At 35.7% G+C, this 19,483-nt stretch overlaps 1 protein-coding gene across 15 annotated transcripts in view; it reads left to right on the top strand.

The window, feature by feature from the left end:
* Positions 1-19,483, top strand: part of MEF2A (myocyte enhancer factor 2A) — a 174,867-nt gene that overhangs the window by 132,286 nt on the left and 23,098 nt on the right. For 12 of the 15 annotated variants that reach the window (XM_033431438.2, XM_033431437.2, XM_033431436.2 and 9 more), the window contains 2 exons: positions 129-188; positions 12,773-12,960. In XM_033431438.2, coding sequence (XP_033287329.1) covers positions 129-188; positions 12,773-12,960 — 248 coding nt within the window. The remainder of the gene's footprint in view (positions 1-128; positions 189-12,772; positions 12,961-19,483) is intronic. The other 3 variants (XM_033431440.2, XM_033431442.2, XM_033431441.2) reach the window with 1 other exon arrangement.

The following is a 19,483-nucleotide window of genomic DNA, read 5'->3' on the forward strand; positions in this document are numbered from 1 at the left end:
CAAACTGGGCTAGTTTTTATTTTTGTGTTTTTTAGGAATGGAGTGAGAGTTACCTCTGTTCAATTCCTTTTTACTCAGATAAGGAGAGCCAATTCACATTCCCTCTCTCCTCTCTCTAATGTTGTTAGGTGGGATGTTGAGCACTTCAGACCTCACAGTGCCAAATGGAGCTGGAAGCAGCCCAGTGGGTGAGTGAATTCCTACTGTTTTACTTTGTAAGCATCTGTCCTATCTGAGATAAAAGGAATATTTTACCTCAAACAAGGCCTTCTGCCAAATGAAGAGGAAAATATGGGGATATATGACTAGAGTAGACATGTCCCTTTGCGCTTTGTTTAATTAGTGCTTTCACTAATACTTAACATTTTTTCATATCCCTGTGTTATTCCTCATACCTTGGCCTTACGTTCAGTTACTCATTCATTCAAATATTTATTGAGTGCCTCCTTCATAGCAGACATTGTTCTTTTCTAAAGACTAAATTGCCTTAATACAATTTTTACATCAAGACACTTTCTTATGGAGAAGCTTTCTGTGTCATCTATCCTTACCAGAGTTAGACTGTTAGCAGACTGCTGTATCTTACAATTGTGTGAAATGTTTTCAGAGAAATTGCAATAGGAAGAAATGGTGGGCCTACTTCTAGAGACACAAAGAGAATTGAGAAGTTTGTCTCTGAAGGATCTGTTTTGGTAGTCACATGTAGAACATTCACATTTTGTTGTGGTTGCTGCCAGATTGGCTCTTTTGCTTTGGGACCCCTGCCAAGATGACTAGCAGTTTAAACATGTCATAAATGTGTCTGTCTGCCTAGCCCTGAAGTGCTGGTAAAGATAGATTGTGATCTTAACATTACAAAAACATGGCATGTATGTCAAAGAGTCACAAGAATAACTGTGTCCCTTTGGATTATCATCACATTTAGTCGTCTTGGTCTCTTTATCTGTGATAATCACAGTTATCATCATTTTTATCTGAAAACAAGGGCAGTAATTCCCTCCCTGCTTCTAGATATTGTGTGTTCAAAGACACATCTGAAAACAGATCACTTATAGGAAAAATTCCCTATTACATATATTCAACCCATTTATTCCAAAAATGTGAGGAGCTTCTGCCTTAAGAAAATTTTGGAGATGATTGAATAATTTAAAATGATGAGAAAGAAATAAATAGGGAGGGTGGGAGGGAGGGAGACGCAAGCGGGAAGAGATATGGGAACATATGTGTATATATAACTGATTCATTTTGTTGTGAAGCTGAAACTAACATACCATTGTAAAGCAATTATACTCCAATAAAGATGTTTAAAAAAATTTAAAAAAATTAAAAAAAATAAATAAATAAATAAATGGACATTATTGAGTGAGACAAGTTACAAAACATGTAGTGACCTAAAGTAGGAATAAATACCTAATTGTATCTGGCATTGTATTAATTGCTGTTTTAATGGAATTAAACAGATAAGACCTGTTGTGGGATATTTTATTAACAGATAATTAAATGTGGAAAAATTCATTAAGGTCTTACCAGTTATACATTAGGACTGCTATCCTTGTATGTGTATTTCCTAATATTTATAGTTTATTTCTTTTCAGCTCTATTTTAGTTGTTTACGTGCCCGTATACTCTTTTTATATTGCATTTTCCCATATGCTTTTTTTTAAATATTTTTTTTTTGGCTGCATTGGGTCTTTGTTGCTGCATGTGGGCTTTCTCTAGTTGCAGCGAGTGGGGGCCACTCTTCGTTGTGGTGCGCAGGCTTCTTATTGCGGTGGCTTCTCTTGTTGTGGAGCATGGGCTCTAGGGGTGCGGGCTTCAGTAGTTGCAGCACACGGGCTCAGTAGTTGCAGCACGCGGGCCCTAGAGTGCATGGGCTTCAGTAGTTGTGGCGTGTTGGCTCAGTTGTTGTGGCGTGTGGCTCTAGGGCACGTGGGCTTCAGTAGCTGTGGCTCGTGGGCTCTAGAGCGCAGGCTCAGTAGTTGTGGTGCACGGGCTTAGTTGCTCTGCAGCCTGTGGGATCTTCCTGGACCAAGGATCGAACCTGTGTCCCCTGCATTGGCAGGCAGATTCTTAACCACTGCGCCACCAGGAAAGTCCCTTCCCATATGCTTTTATTCTTCCAGCACTATGCATCTTGCTCTCCCTTCTACTTTGCAACCTGGTTATGGCTGGAATCAATAATTTCTGTTTTATTTAATGTTAATTTTGACTAGCTCTTGGTGTTATTTCCAAAGTTATTTTTATTTAATGGGGTTTAACTATTTGAAGATTTCTAATGTGTTTTCCCTTTGCCTTTATTTTTTTTCTCATACCTCTGGCTTGATAAACATGGCTCTTCCTCCTATCAAACAAGTGTTTCAGTTCTCTTTTTGTTCTTTTTTGGGTTTTGTACTCTCCACACTTCCCTAAAAGCTTTTATACTATTCTTTCTTATCTGCCGTGCAACTATAAATCTAGACTTTGTCTTTGTTCAATTTTCTGTGTTCCCTTTGGTAATTTCAGACTCAGACTTTGTCATCCTAATTTGACCTTCTACATATAATCTAATCCTGTTGCTTTTATTTCTTTTTTTTAAATTTATCTTTCTTCTTTTGTAAGCTTCCTTCCCCCCTTTCTAGGCCGTCAGGTTTGGAGGGTCACATTAGTCACACTGCTCAGATCATGGCACATATTCAATGGTTTGCACAAAGCATTTCTCAGAATGTTATTCACTTTTCCCTTTATACCTCTATTCCACTCCCATTCTCTTCCTCTCCCCACACCCTCCATTCCCCAGTCATAGGCAACTATTTTAATATGTTTAGTGCTAATAGTGTTAATAATCACATTAATGATGATGATCAGTGAACATGAATTTTTATAAAAATTTAAGATTCAAGTAAGTATTAAAATATTTAAGTGCTTAGTGAGTTACTTAAAAGTCTATTTCTATTACTACATCCACACAGAGATAAATCTATTTCTTTTTTTTTTTAACATCTTTATTGGAGTATAATTGCTTTACAATGGTGTGTTAGTTTCTGCTTTATAACAAAGTGAATCAGTTACACATATACATATGTTCCTATATCTCTTCCCTCTTGCGTCTCCCTCCCTATCCCACCCCTCTAGGTGGTCACAAACCATCTAGCTGATCTCCCTGTGCTATGCGGCTGCTTTCCACTAGCTATCTATTTTACGTTTGGTAGTGTATATATGTCCATGCCACTCTCTCACTTTGTCACAGCTTACCCTTCCCCCTCCCCATATCCTCAAGTCCATTCTCTGGTAGGTCTGTGCCTTTATTCCCGTCTTACCCCTAGGTTCTTCATGACCTTTTTTTTTTTTCCTTAGATTCCATATATATGTGTTAGCATACGGTATTTGTTTTTCTCTTTCTGACTTACTTCACTCTGTATGACAGACTCTAGGTCCATCCACCTCACTACAAATAACTCAATTTCGTTTCTTTTTATGGCTGAGTAATATTCCATTGTATATATGTGCCACATCTTCTTTATCCATTCATCTGTTGATGGACACTTAGATTGCTTCCATGTCCTGGCTATTGTAAATAGAGCTGCAATGAACATTTTGGTACATGACTCTTTGAATTATGGTTTTCTCAGGGTATATGCCCAGTAGTGGGATTGCTGGGTCGTATGGTAGTTCTATGATAAATCTATTTCTTATAACAATCTTATAACACAGTATAACCTCAGACTTATATCAAGATCGAATGTCTTGATTCTTCACTGATTCATACTCTTATATACCTATTTAACCTGTGCTAGATGTAATTCTGCTTGGTTGGATTATATCCTAGGTGACATTTTTGTTATAACTGCTTTTTAACATGTGCCACCTCAGAATTCAGATTCAACTAACTAGACATCGTGTATCACTTAATTCAGGTACCAAATGGAAGTAATTATTTTTGTGCAGTACTTATAGCATACATGGGTTTAAAGTGTTTCTTGCTGTAAATTTCCCTCCCCGCCCCAAAATAAATGGCCTGTCATAGGTATTTTAGAAGTGTTTTTTTGTTTTTTTTTTAAAATTAATTAATTTATTTTTATTTTTGGCTGCGTTGGGGCTTCATTGCGGCGCGTGGGCTTTCTCCAGTTGCGGCGAGTGGGGGCCACTCTTCGATGCGATGCGCAGGCCTCTCATGGCAGTGGCCTCTCCTGTTGCAGAGCACGGGCTCCAGGCGTGCCGGCCTCAGTAGTTGTGGCACACGCCCTAGTTGCTCCGTGGCATATGGGATCCTCCCGGACCAGCGTTATTTTTTTGTGAAGAAGAGTCAAATAATGTATTTTAGCCCATTTTCAACAATGGTGCCATTTTGGTTTAGTAGTTTGGAAAAATAGTTTAAACTCAATTTTATGCCTAAAGTCTTTATGAATGAAAAGATTAAACATTTTTAAATTCCCAGAGAAATTTAGAAGAAAATATATTAAGAACTGTGGATATGATTTCTTATCTACATTTTTCAAAGTATGTTTCCTGGAACCATATGAAAAGAAGGACTTACCTATGTGTTTGGCAAACCTTGTGCTAAATAAAACTAAACCAGTTTCTTTACTGTAGGACTTACCAGAGCCTTTAAAATGCTAACCTGTTTTGTGAATCTTTAAACATGGTTACTCAAAGCGATTTCACAGTAGAACCCTTCCTTTTTATTTTCCTCATGAAAAAGCATCTTTCAGAATTAGTGTTATATAAAACATATTTTGGGAAAGACAGGTCATTTGAGCAGACTTGGTCATTTGGACCAACTCTTTTTCTGAGGACAACTAGAAATGCTAGGCAGAGTATTTTTTTAAATCTGCTTGAAAGCATTTCAGAGCTAATAAGGTAATGAGGAATTATTGGCTCAAGATCCAGGGAATGACAAAGACAGAGACTCAAAGAGGTGAGCCCAGGGCCCACAAAGAATTGGGAGGGCCTAGTATATTCTTCTCACTTTGGATTGAGTCCCTAAAAGGCTGGACCCTAGAAGTAGCATGAATCAGAGGTTATCAGTCCCTCATAGTAGTTACATCTCCTATTTGCATCATCCCACTTGAAGTTAGATTATGGTGATATATTGTTAGGGTCCCCAGGATGCCTGGGAAGGCAAATACTCTTTAGAAAAATAATATAAGGGTAAAACACCATCCCAGGCCTTATTATTTGTACTTGACATACAAGCAGATTACTAACTAGGCACAGTCAGGAGCAGTACAACATAAATGAAAGCCTGTGGAAAAAAATGGACAGTAGAACCTGCCTCCTGGGAACTCCAGAACTTGGAGTTATTAGGCACAGACTTTGACTTTAACATAACAATATTTACTGTATCAGGAAGATAAAAAATAGATTAAGAATTTTGGCGGAGAACTGGAAACTTTAAAAATGGACATTTTAGAACTAAAAAAAGTAAGAGTATTAAGAACTGACAGGATGGGTTTAATAACAAATTAGACAAAGCAAAAGTGAGAATTGGTGAACTAAAAGACAGGAACAATATTCAGAATTTTTGAGACATAAAAGGATGGATAATTCAAAAGAAGAGTAAGACCTAGAGGATACAGTGAGAAGGTCTAACATACTTAAAATTGGAGTCCCAGAGGCAAAAAGAGAGAAAATTGGCCAGAAGTGGTATTTGAAGAGATAATCACAGAATTTTCCAAACCTAACAAAACACATCAAGCCATAGATTCAAGAAGCCCTTTAGAACCCATGTGGGATACAGTTAAAGCTGTGCTTTAAGAGAAATTTAAGTCTTTATGTGTATGAGAACACAGACATTTCACAAAAGAAGCTATCCAGGTGTCTAATAAATGTGTGAAAAGATGCTTGATTCAGTAATCAAGGAAATGCAAAATTAAAACCACAGACAGCATTAGGTACCCACCAGAACGGCTAAAGCAAATAGATAATACCAGGTGTTAACAAGGGTATGGAAAAGCCCAAACTCTCATACACTGATGATGGCAGTACAAATTGGTGCAATCATTTTGACATTATCTACTAAAGTTGTAAATATGTGTATTCCATGACCCAGCATTTTCTCTCACAGTTATATACTAGAAATGCATATATGCACCATGAGCACCAAGAGATATGTAAAAGAATGTGCATGGCATTATTTGTTACAGCCAGCATCTAGAAATAATTCAGATTTCTGTCAGTAGTAGAGTGGATGAATATGTGATAGTACCTTTACATGAAGTAATACTGTACTGCAATGAAAATGAAGGAACTATGGCAGTAATCAACAACATGGATGAATTTCACCAAACTAATACAAATGAAAGAAGATAGATGCAAATACTAAATGATTCTATCTACATAAAGTTTGAAAAGCAGATGAGCAAAGCTATAGTTTTAAGGATGTCTGTGTAGGTAGATGGTAAAACTATAAAAAACACGAAGTTACTGTAAAAGTCATGATATATGCCACTTTGTAGGTGGAACAATAGGAGTATTTTTGGGGCCCAATTATAGAAACTAGCAATATTCTTTGGGGTTCTATGGTTACATGGTTCATATGATAAATCCTTAATCTTTTAAGTTTTTGTTTTGTACATCTTTCTGTATATGTATTATATTAAAAGTTTTTAAAATAAATATAATACTTTGATATAAAATAATTATAATCACAAATGTGGAGGCACTTTTAAAACTATGAGAATGTAATGTACATTGTAGTTATACTCTTAATTCTGAAATCTAGAGAGAAGAAAGTTCACACACCCATACATTCACACTCACAAAGATTTGGCAGCGTTTTGAATCTTTGAACATTATTGTCTGCATTGGCAGCTAGATATGCAGCTTCATCTTGAGATCATGAAGCGAGTCAGTATAAAAGGACAGGCCAACAAGCTGAGGATGGCAAAGTGGAAAGCTGGAAAGACTGGGTCCTCTGTGTTGAGCTGTTGAAGGCATTGAGCCTGCAACCACTTTTCCCCAAGTCTTATGTGAGATAATAGATTTTTCTCATTCTTAAGAGAAAAAGTGAAATAAAATACAGGCCACATCTAGGGGAATATTTGATAAATGAATAGGCATTTAATGTACTTAAATGTACAATTCAAAAAAGAAACCCAACTAGTATTTTAAAAATTGAAAAGCATCTTCATCGTTGATAGTAATCATGAGATTCAAATAAAAATGCAAAAAAAACACAACAACCCCACCTAGTAATTGCCAACTATTACCACTTTTATTGTGACATGGAAAGCTGATGATGGTGGGTGAAACTGATGATCTGGTTATGTGTTTGTGGCATTGGAAATTAGTAACAGTCGTTCTGGAAAGTTTTTGACAAGATGTTTCAGTAGTCATAAAAACCTGTTTTCCTCTAAGCCTAGTAATCCCATTTCTAGGAATCTCTCCTAAAGAAATCAATCAGACTATGCAAAGGTTCATTGCAACTCTATTTATAGTAGGGAATAATAGGAAAATATCAACATATTCAACAGTAAAAAAATTAAGTAAATTAAAAATTTCAACTGAATTCCAATTTTTAGTTGTGATTTAAAACTATGCAAAAAATATACACATGGAAGATAAAAGAAGAAATCCAAAATCATTGTAATAGTTTTGTTAGAATAGTGGAAGTATGTGTTTTCCCTTCTGTTTTCTAGTTTCTGAACTTTCTGTGATGCTATATTGATATGGTACATCTATAGTCATAAAATTATTATAGTAAATTGAGCATTCTTTTGTTTTTTTCCTTGTAAAGTGATTTTTTATATTTTATCTATGTTATCGTCCAAATAAAACCTGCTAGTTTTGTATGTATTGTAGATTGTATATATCTTTCATGGAGGCAATCTGCTTATTGCTTATGGTTTACTAGGTAAATTTCTCTACTGAGAATTTACATTTAATACTCAGATAATACTGTAATTCAGATGACTTCGGGAACTCTTTTTAACTTTGGGCCTCTTTTCAAAGAACAAGCATAAAGTAGAATTGCCCAAATCCAGCAGTTTCACTTTTTTAAAAACATGTTGAGAAAGAGAAAAAAATACACTGGACTAGAAAGAGCTCAGCAAGCTCTTGGAGTTGATATGGGTTGAGTGAAGGTAATAAGGATTTGCATTATAGCAGAGGCAGTGGCAGTTAAAAAGAAGAGATGGGTAAGGAGAAAGGCATTATATAGAAAGAATAGCAAAGCTTCATAGCTCTGTGAAAGTGGGGATGGAAGTGATGGAGGATGACAGTAGTACAGGTGTTTAAAACAGGTTGAGTTTGAAATGACAGCAGCATATTTGGGGAACAGTGCCCACCAGGTAGTTGCATGTGGATTGGAAATTAGGAGACACAAAGCAGAACTACAGATTTAAGAGTCATATTGAGGCAGTGGTTGAAGCCATGGGGATACATGAAGTCTCTGAAAGAGAAGGAGACATGTAGCCTCTTTGGGGCTGTGTACATAGGAAAGATTGAGAGGGAATACAGAAGAACCAGAATCTCATGATTGTTTTAGATCATAAGTTTCTAATGGACAGAATCCATGTTGTTCATCATATAGGAATTTCCACTGAGTCAAGTAAATATGTCATCAGTGATTTTAAAACCCATGGTCTTTTTAAATTTTAGAAAACTCATTCACTTCTTTGTACAAATGACATAATTTTATAGACTTTTAAAGTATATTGTTATTTATTTACCTATTTATTGAATAATCAGCTGAAAGTTCATCAGATTTTATGAAAAATTTGTCAAATATGATAAAATTAATTCTTGAACCTTGCTTTGGATGAATTTTTCAGAATCTTTTGAGATTTTCAAAATCCTTTGCATGTCAGTTCAACTTCTCAAATAGATTCATAGTAATAGCCCTAAAAGAGTAGTATTAAGAACATGGGAGTGCTTTCCAGCCACTTCAGTGCAGTATTTCAGATGACACAATATTCTGAAATAGAAGCCAGATTGATATAATTGAATGACTTGCCTTAGAGCTGTAGGACCATAATTAAGATCAGCTTTGTCAAGTTTCTGGAAACATTAGTATGCAGTTTGCTCAAAAGCATTTTTGTCACATTTGTGTCAGGGCATAAGTTATCATAAAGCTTGAAAACACATTTTAACAAAAGTCACATTAAATTGGGTTTATTCATTTAGAATCAGTACTTTATTCCTAAATTTGTAGGCTATGACAAGATGAGTTATATCCTTAAAGTATATACCTCAAAAGTCTATCCCAACAATATCTTCATTTTTGTCATAAAAAATGAACAGGAGGTAAGAAGGCACACATTAGGAAGTATATCACTACACTCCACAAAATAACAAATGGTGCATATAAGATTATCTTGTTTCAATCTGGCAAGTTACCAAACTCTTACATCATCCTGTAATCGTCTGCTGCAGACTCTGACTTTATACTCAGAAATATCGTGCTTTTAGGTCCCGTTTCACTCTTGTAATTTGATTCTCATGGGTTACTATGGTACCACGTCTAGCTGAAAAGCATCATAGATTCCACATGGGAAAAGCACATTAGTGCTTCTTAATAATGCGTTTTTCTAAATTACACCTTTGCATCATCTTATAATGTATTTGAGAGGAAATACTGCTTTATCCTTCAGATTTGAGTGCAAATCAAGTAAATAAGAATATTCTATATATTATCAGAGAAATTAAGAACACACATTCATGCCATTATTTAAGAGAAGCATTTTTAATTTGTACTTACTTTCTACTGGTTTCTGTTAAACCTTCAGGTTTTTGTATAAAATTATTTGATGAGCATTTTATATCCAGATGACTTGCTTAGCAGTTAACCTCTGCCCAATTCATGGATGAGCTCTGCTCCACAGGGGATGGCCTAGTGCAGAGCTTGTTTTTTTAACAGCACTGCTTTCTGAAGCTTAACAGAGTGCAGGAAATTGCTTTCTGGGGTGTGGAAAGGAGATTCAGCCCAGATTTAATACATACCCCTTCAAGATAATGGAAGCAGAATGCAGGAAATAACCTCATAAGGTTAACTGAAGTATCAGTCCCCACAACAAAATTAAATCACATAATGAATTAAAAATGGTAGGTCACTTGGTAAAAGTTTTGGAGAAAGCAAGAGGAATTGGGTGAGAGTAAGTTGGAGGGGGAAAGAAGCACTGATCATCTGGAATCCCAACATTTTAAATGACAAGTGCTGAAGAGATACAGGCCAGTTCCTAAATGCTGCACCTCACTTCTCTGTTTTCTTTGTCCCTTGAAAATGTTCTGGTTAGGATCCAACAAAGTTGATTATATCACATTAGCAAAACATTAATTTTTAGTTTCTCCTATAAATAATTCACCTAAATAACATATCTTTTCAAACTCTTATATAAGCAAATATACTGAAGCATTCATTTCCTTCAGCAGAACTTCAAGAACTTAATCTCTTTCTAGTTAATATTTTTTAATTTTAGAATTTACATATCTATTCATCAATTGACCCTATTCGTTATATATTCTGTTCCTGAGAATGTTTTATAAACTGCCAAACACTATGTGGATTTTAGTGGGTTTAAATATTTCTCTTCCATTCAAGAAACTTTCATAGAATTAAAATGATCTGATAACCCAATACAAAAGCTCTTAAACTGAAAAATATGTGCAGTACATAATTGGTTTTTGTCATTAACTCATTGCAGTACTCATTGTACTACATTTCACTTCTTAGAATAGTCTTCTCAGGGTGAGATTTTAGGGAGGTTTTAGGCCGGTGTTAAGCACACAGCAGATAACTTAGTTTTGGTTAGTCCCCGCATGTATTTAACACAGACATGTATATATATATTTGTAATATCTGGTGTCTGTTTATTTTTGGAGGATTCCTTTTTTTAAAAATTTATTTATTTTTGGCTGCATTGGGTCTTCGTTGCTGCACGTGGGCTCTCTCTAGTTGCGGTGAGCGGGGTCTACTCTTCGTTGCAGTGCATGGGCTTCTTGCAGTGGCTTCTCTTGTTGCAGAGCACGGGCTCTAGGCACACGGGCTTCAGTAGTTGTGGTGCATGGGCTTAGTTGCTCCGCAGCATGTAGGATCTTCCTGGACCAGGGCTCGAACCCATGTCCCCTGCATTGGCAGGCAGATTCCTAACCGCTTCGCCACCAGGGAAGTCCTTTTTGGAGGATTCTAAAGTTGTCTTTTTTGCTTTATACTGGAAGGAAAAGAACAGAATAAATACAACTGCCCTTTCCTTGTAACAGTCGCTGAAGCCATGGACTCTGTGCTTATCTGCCCCACCATTCCTTAGTCACACTTTGTTCATTCATGCTTTAGTGTATCTTTCTCACATTTATTCATAATGCCTGCCTTCTGTCATCTTTTGCCCTTTCAGACTGCTTAAATAGTTGATCCCACAAAGCCTTCCCTAATTAAAAGCCCACATGCCTGTATCAGTGCTTTGCTTTCTATTTCCTTGTAAATTTTGTGTGGTTACATTTCATTGTGTTGCCCATATCTCAAGTATAATTTTGACATCTTCGTGTCTCTGTGGTGTATGCCTGTTATTGCTAACTAGGTGAAAAGCTTCTTGAAGACCATGTAGGGTTTTTTTTTTAATCCCTTCCTATAACTTCCTCACTGCATAGTGCTCTACACCTAATAGACATTTAAAAGTTTATTTCTAAATTGTAAGGGTAGTTCTGTGTTGTCTGATTTTAGATGGTTACTACTATTGATGTGTGAATGCTGAGTCCCACCCAGAGAATTCAAGAGGCCTCTTCAGCCCTCCAGGAACTTCTAGTTCACTATTCTGAATATTTTGTTTTTGGTCAGCTTGTAATAAACACTAGGAGTGGAATTCTTTTTTTTTTTTTTTTTTAACATCTTTATTGGGGTATAATTGCTTTACAATGGTGTGTTAGTTTCTGCTTTATAACAAAGTGAATCAGTCATACATAAACATATGTTCCCATATGTCTTCCCAGGAGTGGAATTCTTAAGCCAACAAAGTTTTCTTTTATTCGGTGCCCTTAAATTAACATCTATATACTGTAATATCTGTGGCAAGGGGGATTGAAGTGGAGTCAGCCCTACCCAAACCACATGGCTACACATGAGGAGGACTAGAATGACTGCAATATCCATGAAAATAGGGATGATCCCTTACATTAATTTTCTATCTCAACTGGTGCCCAAAAGTACTGTGTATATACAATAGAACCTATACCACACTGTATCTTTTCCTTATTTCCTATCTAAGAAAGATAGACAATTCTTTAGGGAAAGTTAAAAAGTAGGAATTAGTTGATTGAAGTCAGATAAATAACAAATACTTAAAGAAGACCTTAATGGTAGTTAAAGAACAGAACAGGTACAGGTAGAGCTATAAGGAAGAAGTACTTGGTGAAAATAAGGCATTAGAGCTGAGTGCTAAATAAGCTTCAGTTAAGGAGATACCCTGATACCTAGTTCTGTGCCCAGAACTTAGTAGGAGTGCCTTTGTTGTCGTGAGAATGAATGAATAGGCTGGTCTCAGGCATCTTCTTATATATCCCCATTATCTTGGTCCCCAATAGGAGATGCCCCATTAGAAACATATTTTGTGTTTTAAGTTTCTGTCAGCAGGTCCAAGCAGTAAGACTGGAAACAAGTGGCATTAGTCTTAAACTTCATATGTATTTCAGACTTGCTTCACTCTCTGCTTATTTTTAAAATATTCAAAGATGACATGGTTAGATATTCATGAGTTTTATTATAAAATTCACTTGAAACTGGGACTGGGGAAAACTTGCATCATATTTGTACCACAGTATTTTAATGACTCGTTTCATGTTAATGAACGGTATTTCTTTTTTCCAGGGAATGGATTTGTAAACTCAAGAGCTTCTCCAAATTTGATTGGAACTACTGGTGCAAATAGTTTAGGCAAAGTTATGCCTACAAAGTCTCCCCCTCCTCCAGGTGGTGGCAGTCTTGGAATGAACAGTCGAAAACCAGATCTTCGAGTTGTCATCCCCCCTTCAAGCAAGGGCATGATGCCTCCACTGGTATGTTAAACCTTTCTTCAGTTTCATTCTTTAAAACATGTATTTTATACATAGTGTATATTCTCCTTTGCAATTTACTGTACTTCCATAGACTCTAGACCTTTTCCTAATAAGTATTTCTATTTGAAATTAGCATTTGAAGAGACAAGTTTATTTTAAATAAACAGGAATCAGATTATGAAAAAACAGGAAATAAATCTACCTAATGGTTATTTAAAATTAAAGCTAAATATGGAGAAGTTATTATGTTAATTTTAATTTACCAAACTGGAATCTTTGCATAGAGATCTCATCCTCAATTTGATAAATTAAACCTGACTTAAGTACTTCTTCTCTGTGCCCTGCATACTTTGAGTAATTTTTTCACATACTTTTCTATAAGAGAAATACTAAATTATTTGTTAGAAAATTCTACATACCAAAGAGAACTATTGTAGAATAGGAAAGAATGCATAAAAACTTGGATGAGTTGTTCTCATAATTTTTGTTTATTCCTTCTCAAATAACCTTCCCATTTAACTCTTATAAGAATACAGGTCTGCCCACCCCAGCCCTTAACAATGTTCCAGCCTCATTTGCTTTTGAATCCTGTGTTTATAAGAAGAGGAAAATATGTCTACCCCCCTTAGCTTTCTATAGAAAAAAGTTAGAATATATATGCAAGTTTTAAAACCATTCTGATTTTAGCAACTGTTTGACTACTAACAATCAATGTGATGTGTCAGGTGGTCTTCCTACTATGCAGCTGCTAAACTGGCCATTTGATTGTTTGCTAAGTGAAAGTAATGCTATCAGGCTTTAGATAATAATTCTACATTGTATAATGATTTATAGATTCCCAAACATCTTTATATGCATTGTATCATTTGATTCTCAAACAGTGATCTTGGCAGGTAAGATAAGGAAACCAAGGGAAGGTTAGTACTGGTCCAGGGTAGCACAAAAGAGAGCCAGAACCAAAACCCTTTAAGTCAAAAAACAAAGTGCTTTTTCATTCGGAGATACAGAAAATTGGAAACTTGCTCCCAGTCTTACACTGAAAAAATGTTGGACAAACAATTTCATAGTTTTCCTTGAACACATTGTAGTGCTGAGATTTCAGAGCAAACAACTGGCCTAGACTCTAGGGAGAGACAGATACTGCAGGGAGAGGACATTGGAGCACTGACTTTATCTGGGCAAGACACAGGTAATAAGAGTTAAGCTAGGGTGATTGGTGAATTGCTGGAGGCCAAGTATTCACTGGCAGGACTCTGTAAAACCCCTGGGACTGCTATGTAGGGAGTCTTAAGCCCTCTTGCAGGCTTTTTCTCCATGAACCCCACTGGGTGCTCACAGAAAAAATTGGGAATATCCTGAAAAAGTCTCCTCTGTGGTGTACAACGGGAAGAGAGGGGAAGAGCAGCCACTGCACTAGGGGCAAAAAGTTTTGCCTGGATCCTTCTCCCCTTTCACTCCTATGGAACAGAAGTCTTAATCTGTGAGGAGATGAATGACATAAATGGTCATCCTTAGGCATTGGTGAATTCCCATTGTATCTGGGGAAATGGAAAAGGAAAACTCTCTCAGCCCATGGTGGAGGAGCAGGAACAATGTCATGAACATGGCAGAATTTCTGAGAAGGCTGCAGCCTGATGCACAGCACAAAGGGGAAGGCTTAAAACTGAGAATGAGCGGTCTTTGGGGAAAAAACAAATAAACAAAAAACCTCTAGCCAACCAATCTTCCATTCCCACCAGAGGGATTTGAGGCCTGTGGTGGATACACTGAGGGTAACCATAGCAACAGTGAAGCTCAAACCCAGCCCAGTTCTTAATTAAATTAACTCAAACTCTGTACTAAAGGCCTAGCAGGAGGAAAGACCTGTTACAGGTCTTCAGGTCAGTAGGAATTACCCAAACTGAAATATAAAGAGAAGAATCAAAACAAACAAAAAAAACAGAACAAAGCCTCTAATATTTGTGGGGCTTTTTCAGATGATTTAACATGTTTATAATTAGAATTCCAAAAAGAGAAGAGAGAGAGAACAGAGCAGAAGAAATGTGTTTGAAGAAATAATAACACCAAACACACACACACTCAGACTGCTAAAACAGAAGACAAAGAGGAAAATCTTAAAGGCAACCAGGGAAAAGAGACGCATAAATATACAGAGGAATGAAGATAAGAATTTATACCGTACTTCTTTTCAGAAACTATGCAAGCTACAAAACAGTGGAGTAATGTAAAGTGCTGAAATTAAAACAAAAACCAAAAAACTTTCAACCTAGAATTCTGTACCCAGCAAAAATACCTTTCAAGAAATGAAAGAGAAATAAAAACATTCTCAAAAAAAAAATTGTGGGAATTTATTGCCAGCAGACATACTCTACAAGAAATGTTAAAGGATTTCCTTTGGAAGAAGGAATATGCTACCAGCAAACTCTTGGGTCTATACAGAGAAATAAAGAACAATGGAAATGGAATAAATGAAGATAAAATAAAATTCATTTTGTCCTTCATTTGATAAACTTTAATTTTAGAACAGTTTTAAATTTATACAAAGATTGCAAAGGTGGTACAGAAAGTTCCCATATGCTGCACACCCAATTTTTCCTGTGACTTAACATCTTACATTAGTATGGTACATTTGTTACAACTAATGAATCCATATTGATACATTATTATTAACTAAAGTCTACACTTTATTAGGATACCCTTAGTTGTTAACCCCATGTCTTTTTCTGTTCTGGAATCCAATCCAGGAATACAACATTGCATTTAGTAGTCATGTCTCTTTAGGCTCTTCTTGGCTGTGATAGTTTTTCTAAGATTTTAATGACCTTGACAGTTCTGAGTATTGGTCAGATATGTTGTAGAATGTTCCTGAATTGTGGTTTTTCTGATGTATTTCTCATGATTAGACTGGTGTTATATGTGTTTGGGGGAGGAAGGCTGTGGAACTAAAGTGCCATTTTCATCACATTATATTAAGGGTACATACTATCAACATGACTGTTGATCACTTTGGTCATCTTGCTGGTGTAGTATTTCACTGGCTACTCTTTTCCCCCTTCCCATACTGTCCTCTGTAGAAGGAAGTTACTGTACAAGGCCCACACCTAAGGAGCAGTGGGGGTTATTCTCCTACCTCCTTGAGGGCAGACTATCTACATACATTATTTGTAGTTCTTCTGCACAGGTGACTTATCTGTTCTCTCTCATTTATTTAATCATTTATTTATAGTGAATATTAATATGGACTCATGGACATTTATTTTATACTTTGGGTTATAATACTAAATTCTGTTAATATATGATTCTATCAATACCAATATTAGTTTATTCTGTTGCTCAAACTGTTCCAGCTTTAGCTGTTGAGGACTGTTCAAATGGTTCCTGTGCCTCTTTTAGGTACCTCATCTTTGTGGGGTTTTTTTGGCAGGGAGGAAAGTGGGGGTTACTATTTTATTTTCTGGTTACTACAGAATGCTCCAGGCTCATCTTGTGTATTTCCTGCCCCAGTCCTGGAATCGGGCATTTCTCTGAGAAACCTTGGTTCCTTTTATTGGAGAATGATATTAGAAACCAAGATCTGGGTGTTTTTCCTCTTCTTACTTGCCCCAAAAGATAATTGGCTTTCTAAAGCAAAAATAGTGGCAATGACTTTTGTGTTTATAGCATATGTAAAAATAAAATGACGGCAGAGGGATTAGAAATATACTGTTGTAGGTCTTTACACATGATGAGGTGTATATTTGAAGGTGAACTCCAATTAACTGAAGATGTATATTGTAAACCCTAGTACAGCTATAGGAAATAAAAAGAGGTATAAATAAGTCAATAGAGGAGATAAAATAGAAACATAAAATATGCTCCAGTAGCCCAAGAAATGGGAGAAAAAGAGAATAATAAAGAACAGATGGAACAAATGAAATATAGCTAGCAAGATTGTAGATTTTAATCCAACTGTACAAGTAAACATGGTCATAAACATCAGTTAAAAGACAAAATGTCAGATTGGTTAAAAAAGGAAGATCATACAGTACACTGTCTATAAGAATCCACTTTAAATATAAAGACATAGGTAAAAGGATGGAAAAAAATATACCATGCAAACATTAACCAAAAGAAAGCTAGTGTAGTCATATTAATTTCAGGCAATGTAGACTTCACAATAAGGAATATTATCAAGGATAAAGAAGGATATTACATAGTCCATATTCCAAGAAATAAGTATCTTTAATGTGTATGCACCTAACAGCACACCTTCAAAATACATAAAGCAAAAACTGATACAACTAAAAGGTGGAAGAGAAAAATCCACAATTGTAGTTGGAACCTTCAACACTCTTCTCTCAGTAATTGATAGAACAAGTAGGCAGAAATATCAGTTAGGGGTTTAGGTGACCTGAGCAATATTAACCAACCTGATGTAAGAGACAGTTATAGAACACTTCACTTCACATAGCAGAACACATATTCTTCTTAAGGGCACTTGGTACATTCAGCAATTTAGACCATATCCTGTGCCATAAAACAAACCGTAGCAAATTTCAATCATACAAATTACAGTCTCTGAGCATAATAAAATCAATAACAGGAAGACAACCGGAAAGTCTCCACATATAGAAATTAAATAACATACTTTTAAATAACTCATGGGTGTAAGAGGAAATCTCAAGGGAAAATTTGAAATACCTATAGCATATCAGAATTTTAGGGACCACCTAGGGTAGCATTGAGAGGGGAAATTCATAGCACTAAACGTTTATATAAGAAAAGACGAAGTTCCCAAATCAGTAAGCTTTTACTTTAAGAAACTAGGGAAAGAAGAGCAAACTTAACCCAAAAGGAACCAGAAGAAAAGAAAAAAATGAGGAGCAGAAATTAACGAAACTTAAAACAGAAAGACAGTAGAGAAAAGGAATCAAACCAAAGGCTGTTTTTTTTTAAAAGATGAATAAAACTGCTAAATTTCTAGTCAAGGTTACCGAAGAAAAAGAGAAGAACACAAGTTATCAATATTAAGAATGAAAGAGGTTACATAACCCAAAGATACTGAAAGATACTGCAAACAATTATTGTACAGAAGATAAGCTACAGAATAATACTACAAACAATTATTGTATAACAGTTAATCTAAAAACAAAACAACACTACAACTTAAAAAGGGGGCAAGGGGAATACTACAAACAACTCTATTCTAATAGATTTGATAGTTTAGATGATATGGGTAAATTATTTTAAAAATACAAATTACCAAAGAATTATTAGACTCACTGAAGAAGAAATAGTTAACCTAAATAGTAAATATCTATTAAAGAAATTGAATTCCTAGTTTTAAAACCTTCCCCAAAAAAACTCCAGATGCAGAGAGTTTTACTGCCAAATTTTACCAAATATTTAAGAAGAAATGATATCAATTCTACATAATTTATTTCAGAATAGAGGAAAGGAGGGAACACCTTTTCTTTTTTTTAAGATTTAATTTTATTTATTTTTTTGGCTGCGTTGGGTTGCTGCACATAGGCTTTCTCTAGTTTTGGCAAGGGGGGGCTACTCTTCGTTGCGGTGCACGGGCTTCTCCTTGCAGTGGCTTCTCTTGTTGTGGAGCATGGTCTCTAGGCCCGCAGGCTCAGTAGTTGTGGCTCGCGGGCTCTAGAGCGCAGGCTCAGTAGTTGTGGCGCACAGGCTTAGTTGCTTCATGGCATGTGGGATCTTCCCAGACCAGGGATCGAACCCGTGTCCCCTGAATTGGCAGGCAGATTCTTATCCACTGTGCCATGAGGGAAGTCCCAGGAGGGAACACCTTTCAATTCATTTTATTAGACCAGCATTACTCTAATACAAATCAGAATAAGACATTACAAAAAAAGTATAAGCCAGTATCCCTCATGAACTCTAGACATAAAATCCTCAACAAATATTAGTTTATTAGTAAATAAATTCATCAGTATCCTAAAAAGGATAATATATTAAGACCAAGTGGGTTTCATTTCAGGAATACAAGGCTGATTATAAATTTGAAAATTCATCAATATAATTTACCATGTTAACAGAATTCAACTTTTATTCATAATAAAAATAACTTTCATCAAACTAGGAGAAGAAAGGAAGTTTTTTAACCTAATAAAGAGTATTTTCAGAAATTCTACAACTAATACACCTAATAAGGGGGAAACAGTCTTTTGGTAAAATAATATTAGGAACTAGACAGTGTTGTTTATTCTCCCACTCATATCCAACACTGTACTGGAAGTCCTAGATGAAACAGTAAGGCAATAAAAATAAATAAAATGTATACACACTGGGAAGAAAGAAGTTAAACTCTGTTCACAGAAGATAATAGTTATGTAGAAAAGCATAAAAGAACCTACAAAAAAACTTCCAGTGAACAATTGGAATATGAAATTTTAAAATACCATTTAAATATTACTCAAAAAAATGCCTACAAATTTCACCAAATATTTGCATGATTTTCATGCTAAAACTACAAAACATTGTTGAAAGAAATCAAAGAGCCAGATGAGACAGATATCAT

The sequence above is a fragment of the Orcinus orca genome, chromosome 2 (assembly GCF_937001465.1).
Source record: "Orcinus orca chromosome 2, mOrcOrc1.1, whole genome shotgun sequence".
NCBI lineage: Eukaryota > Metazoa > Chordata > Mammalia > Artiodactyla > Delphinidae > Orcinus > Orcinus orca.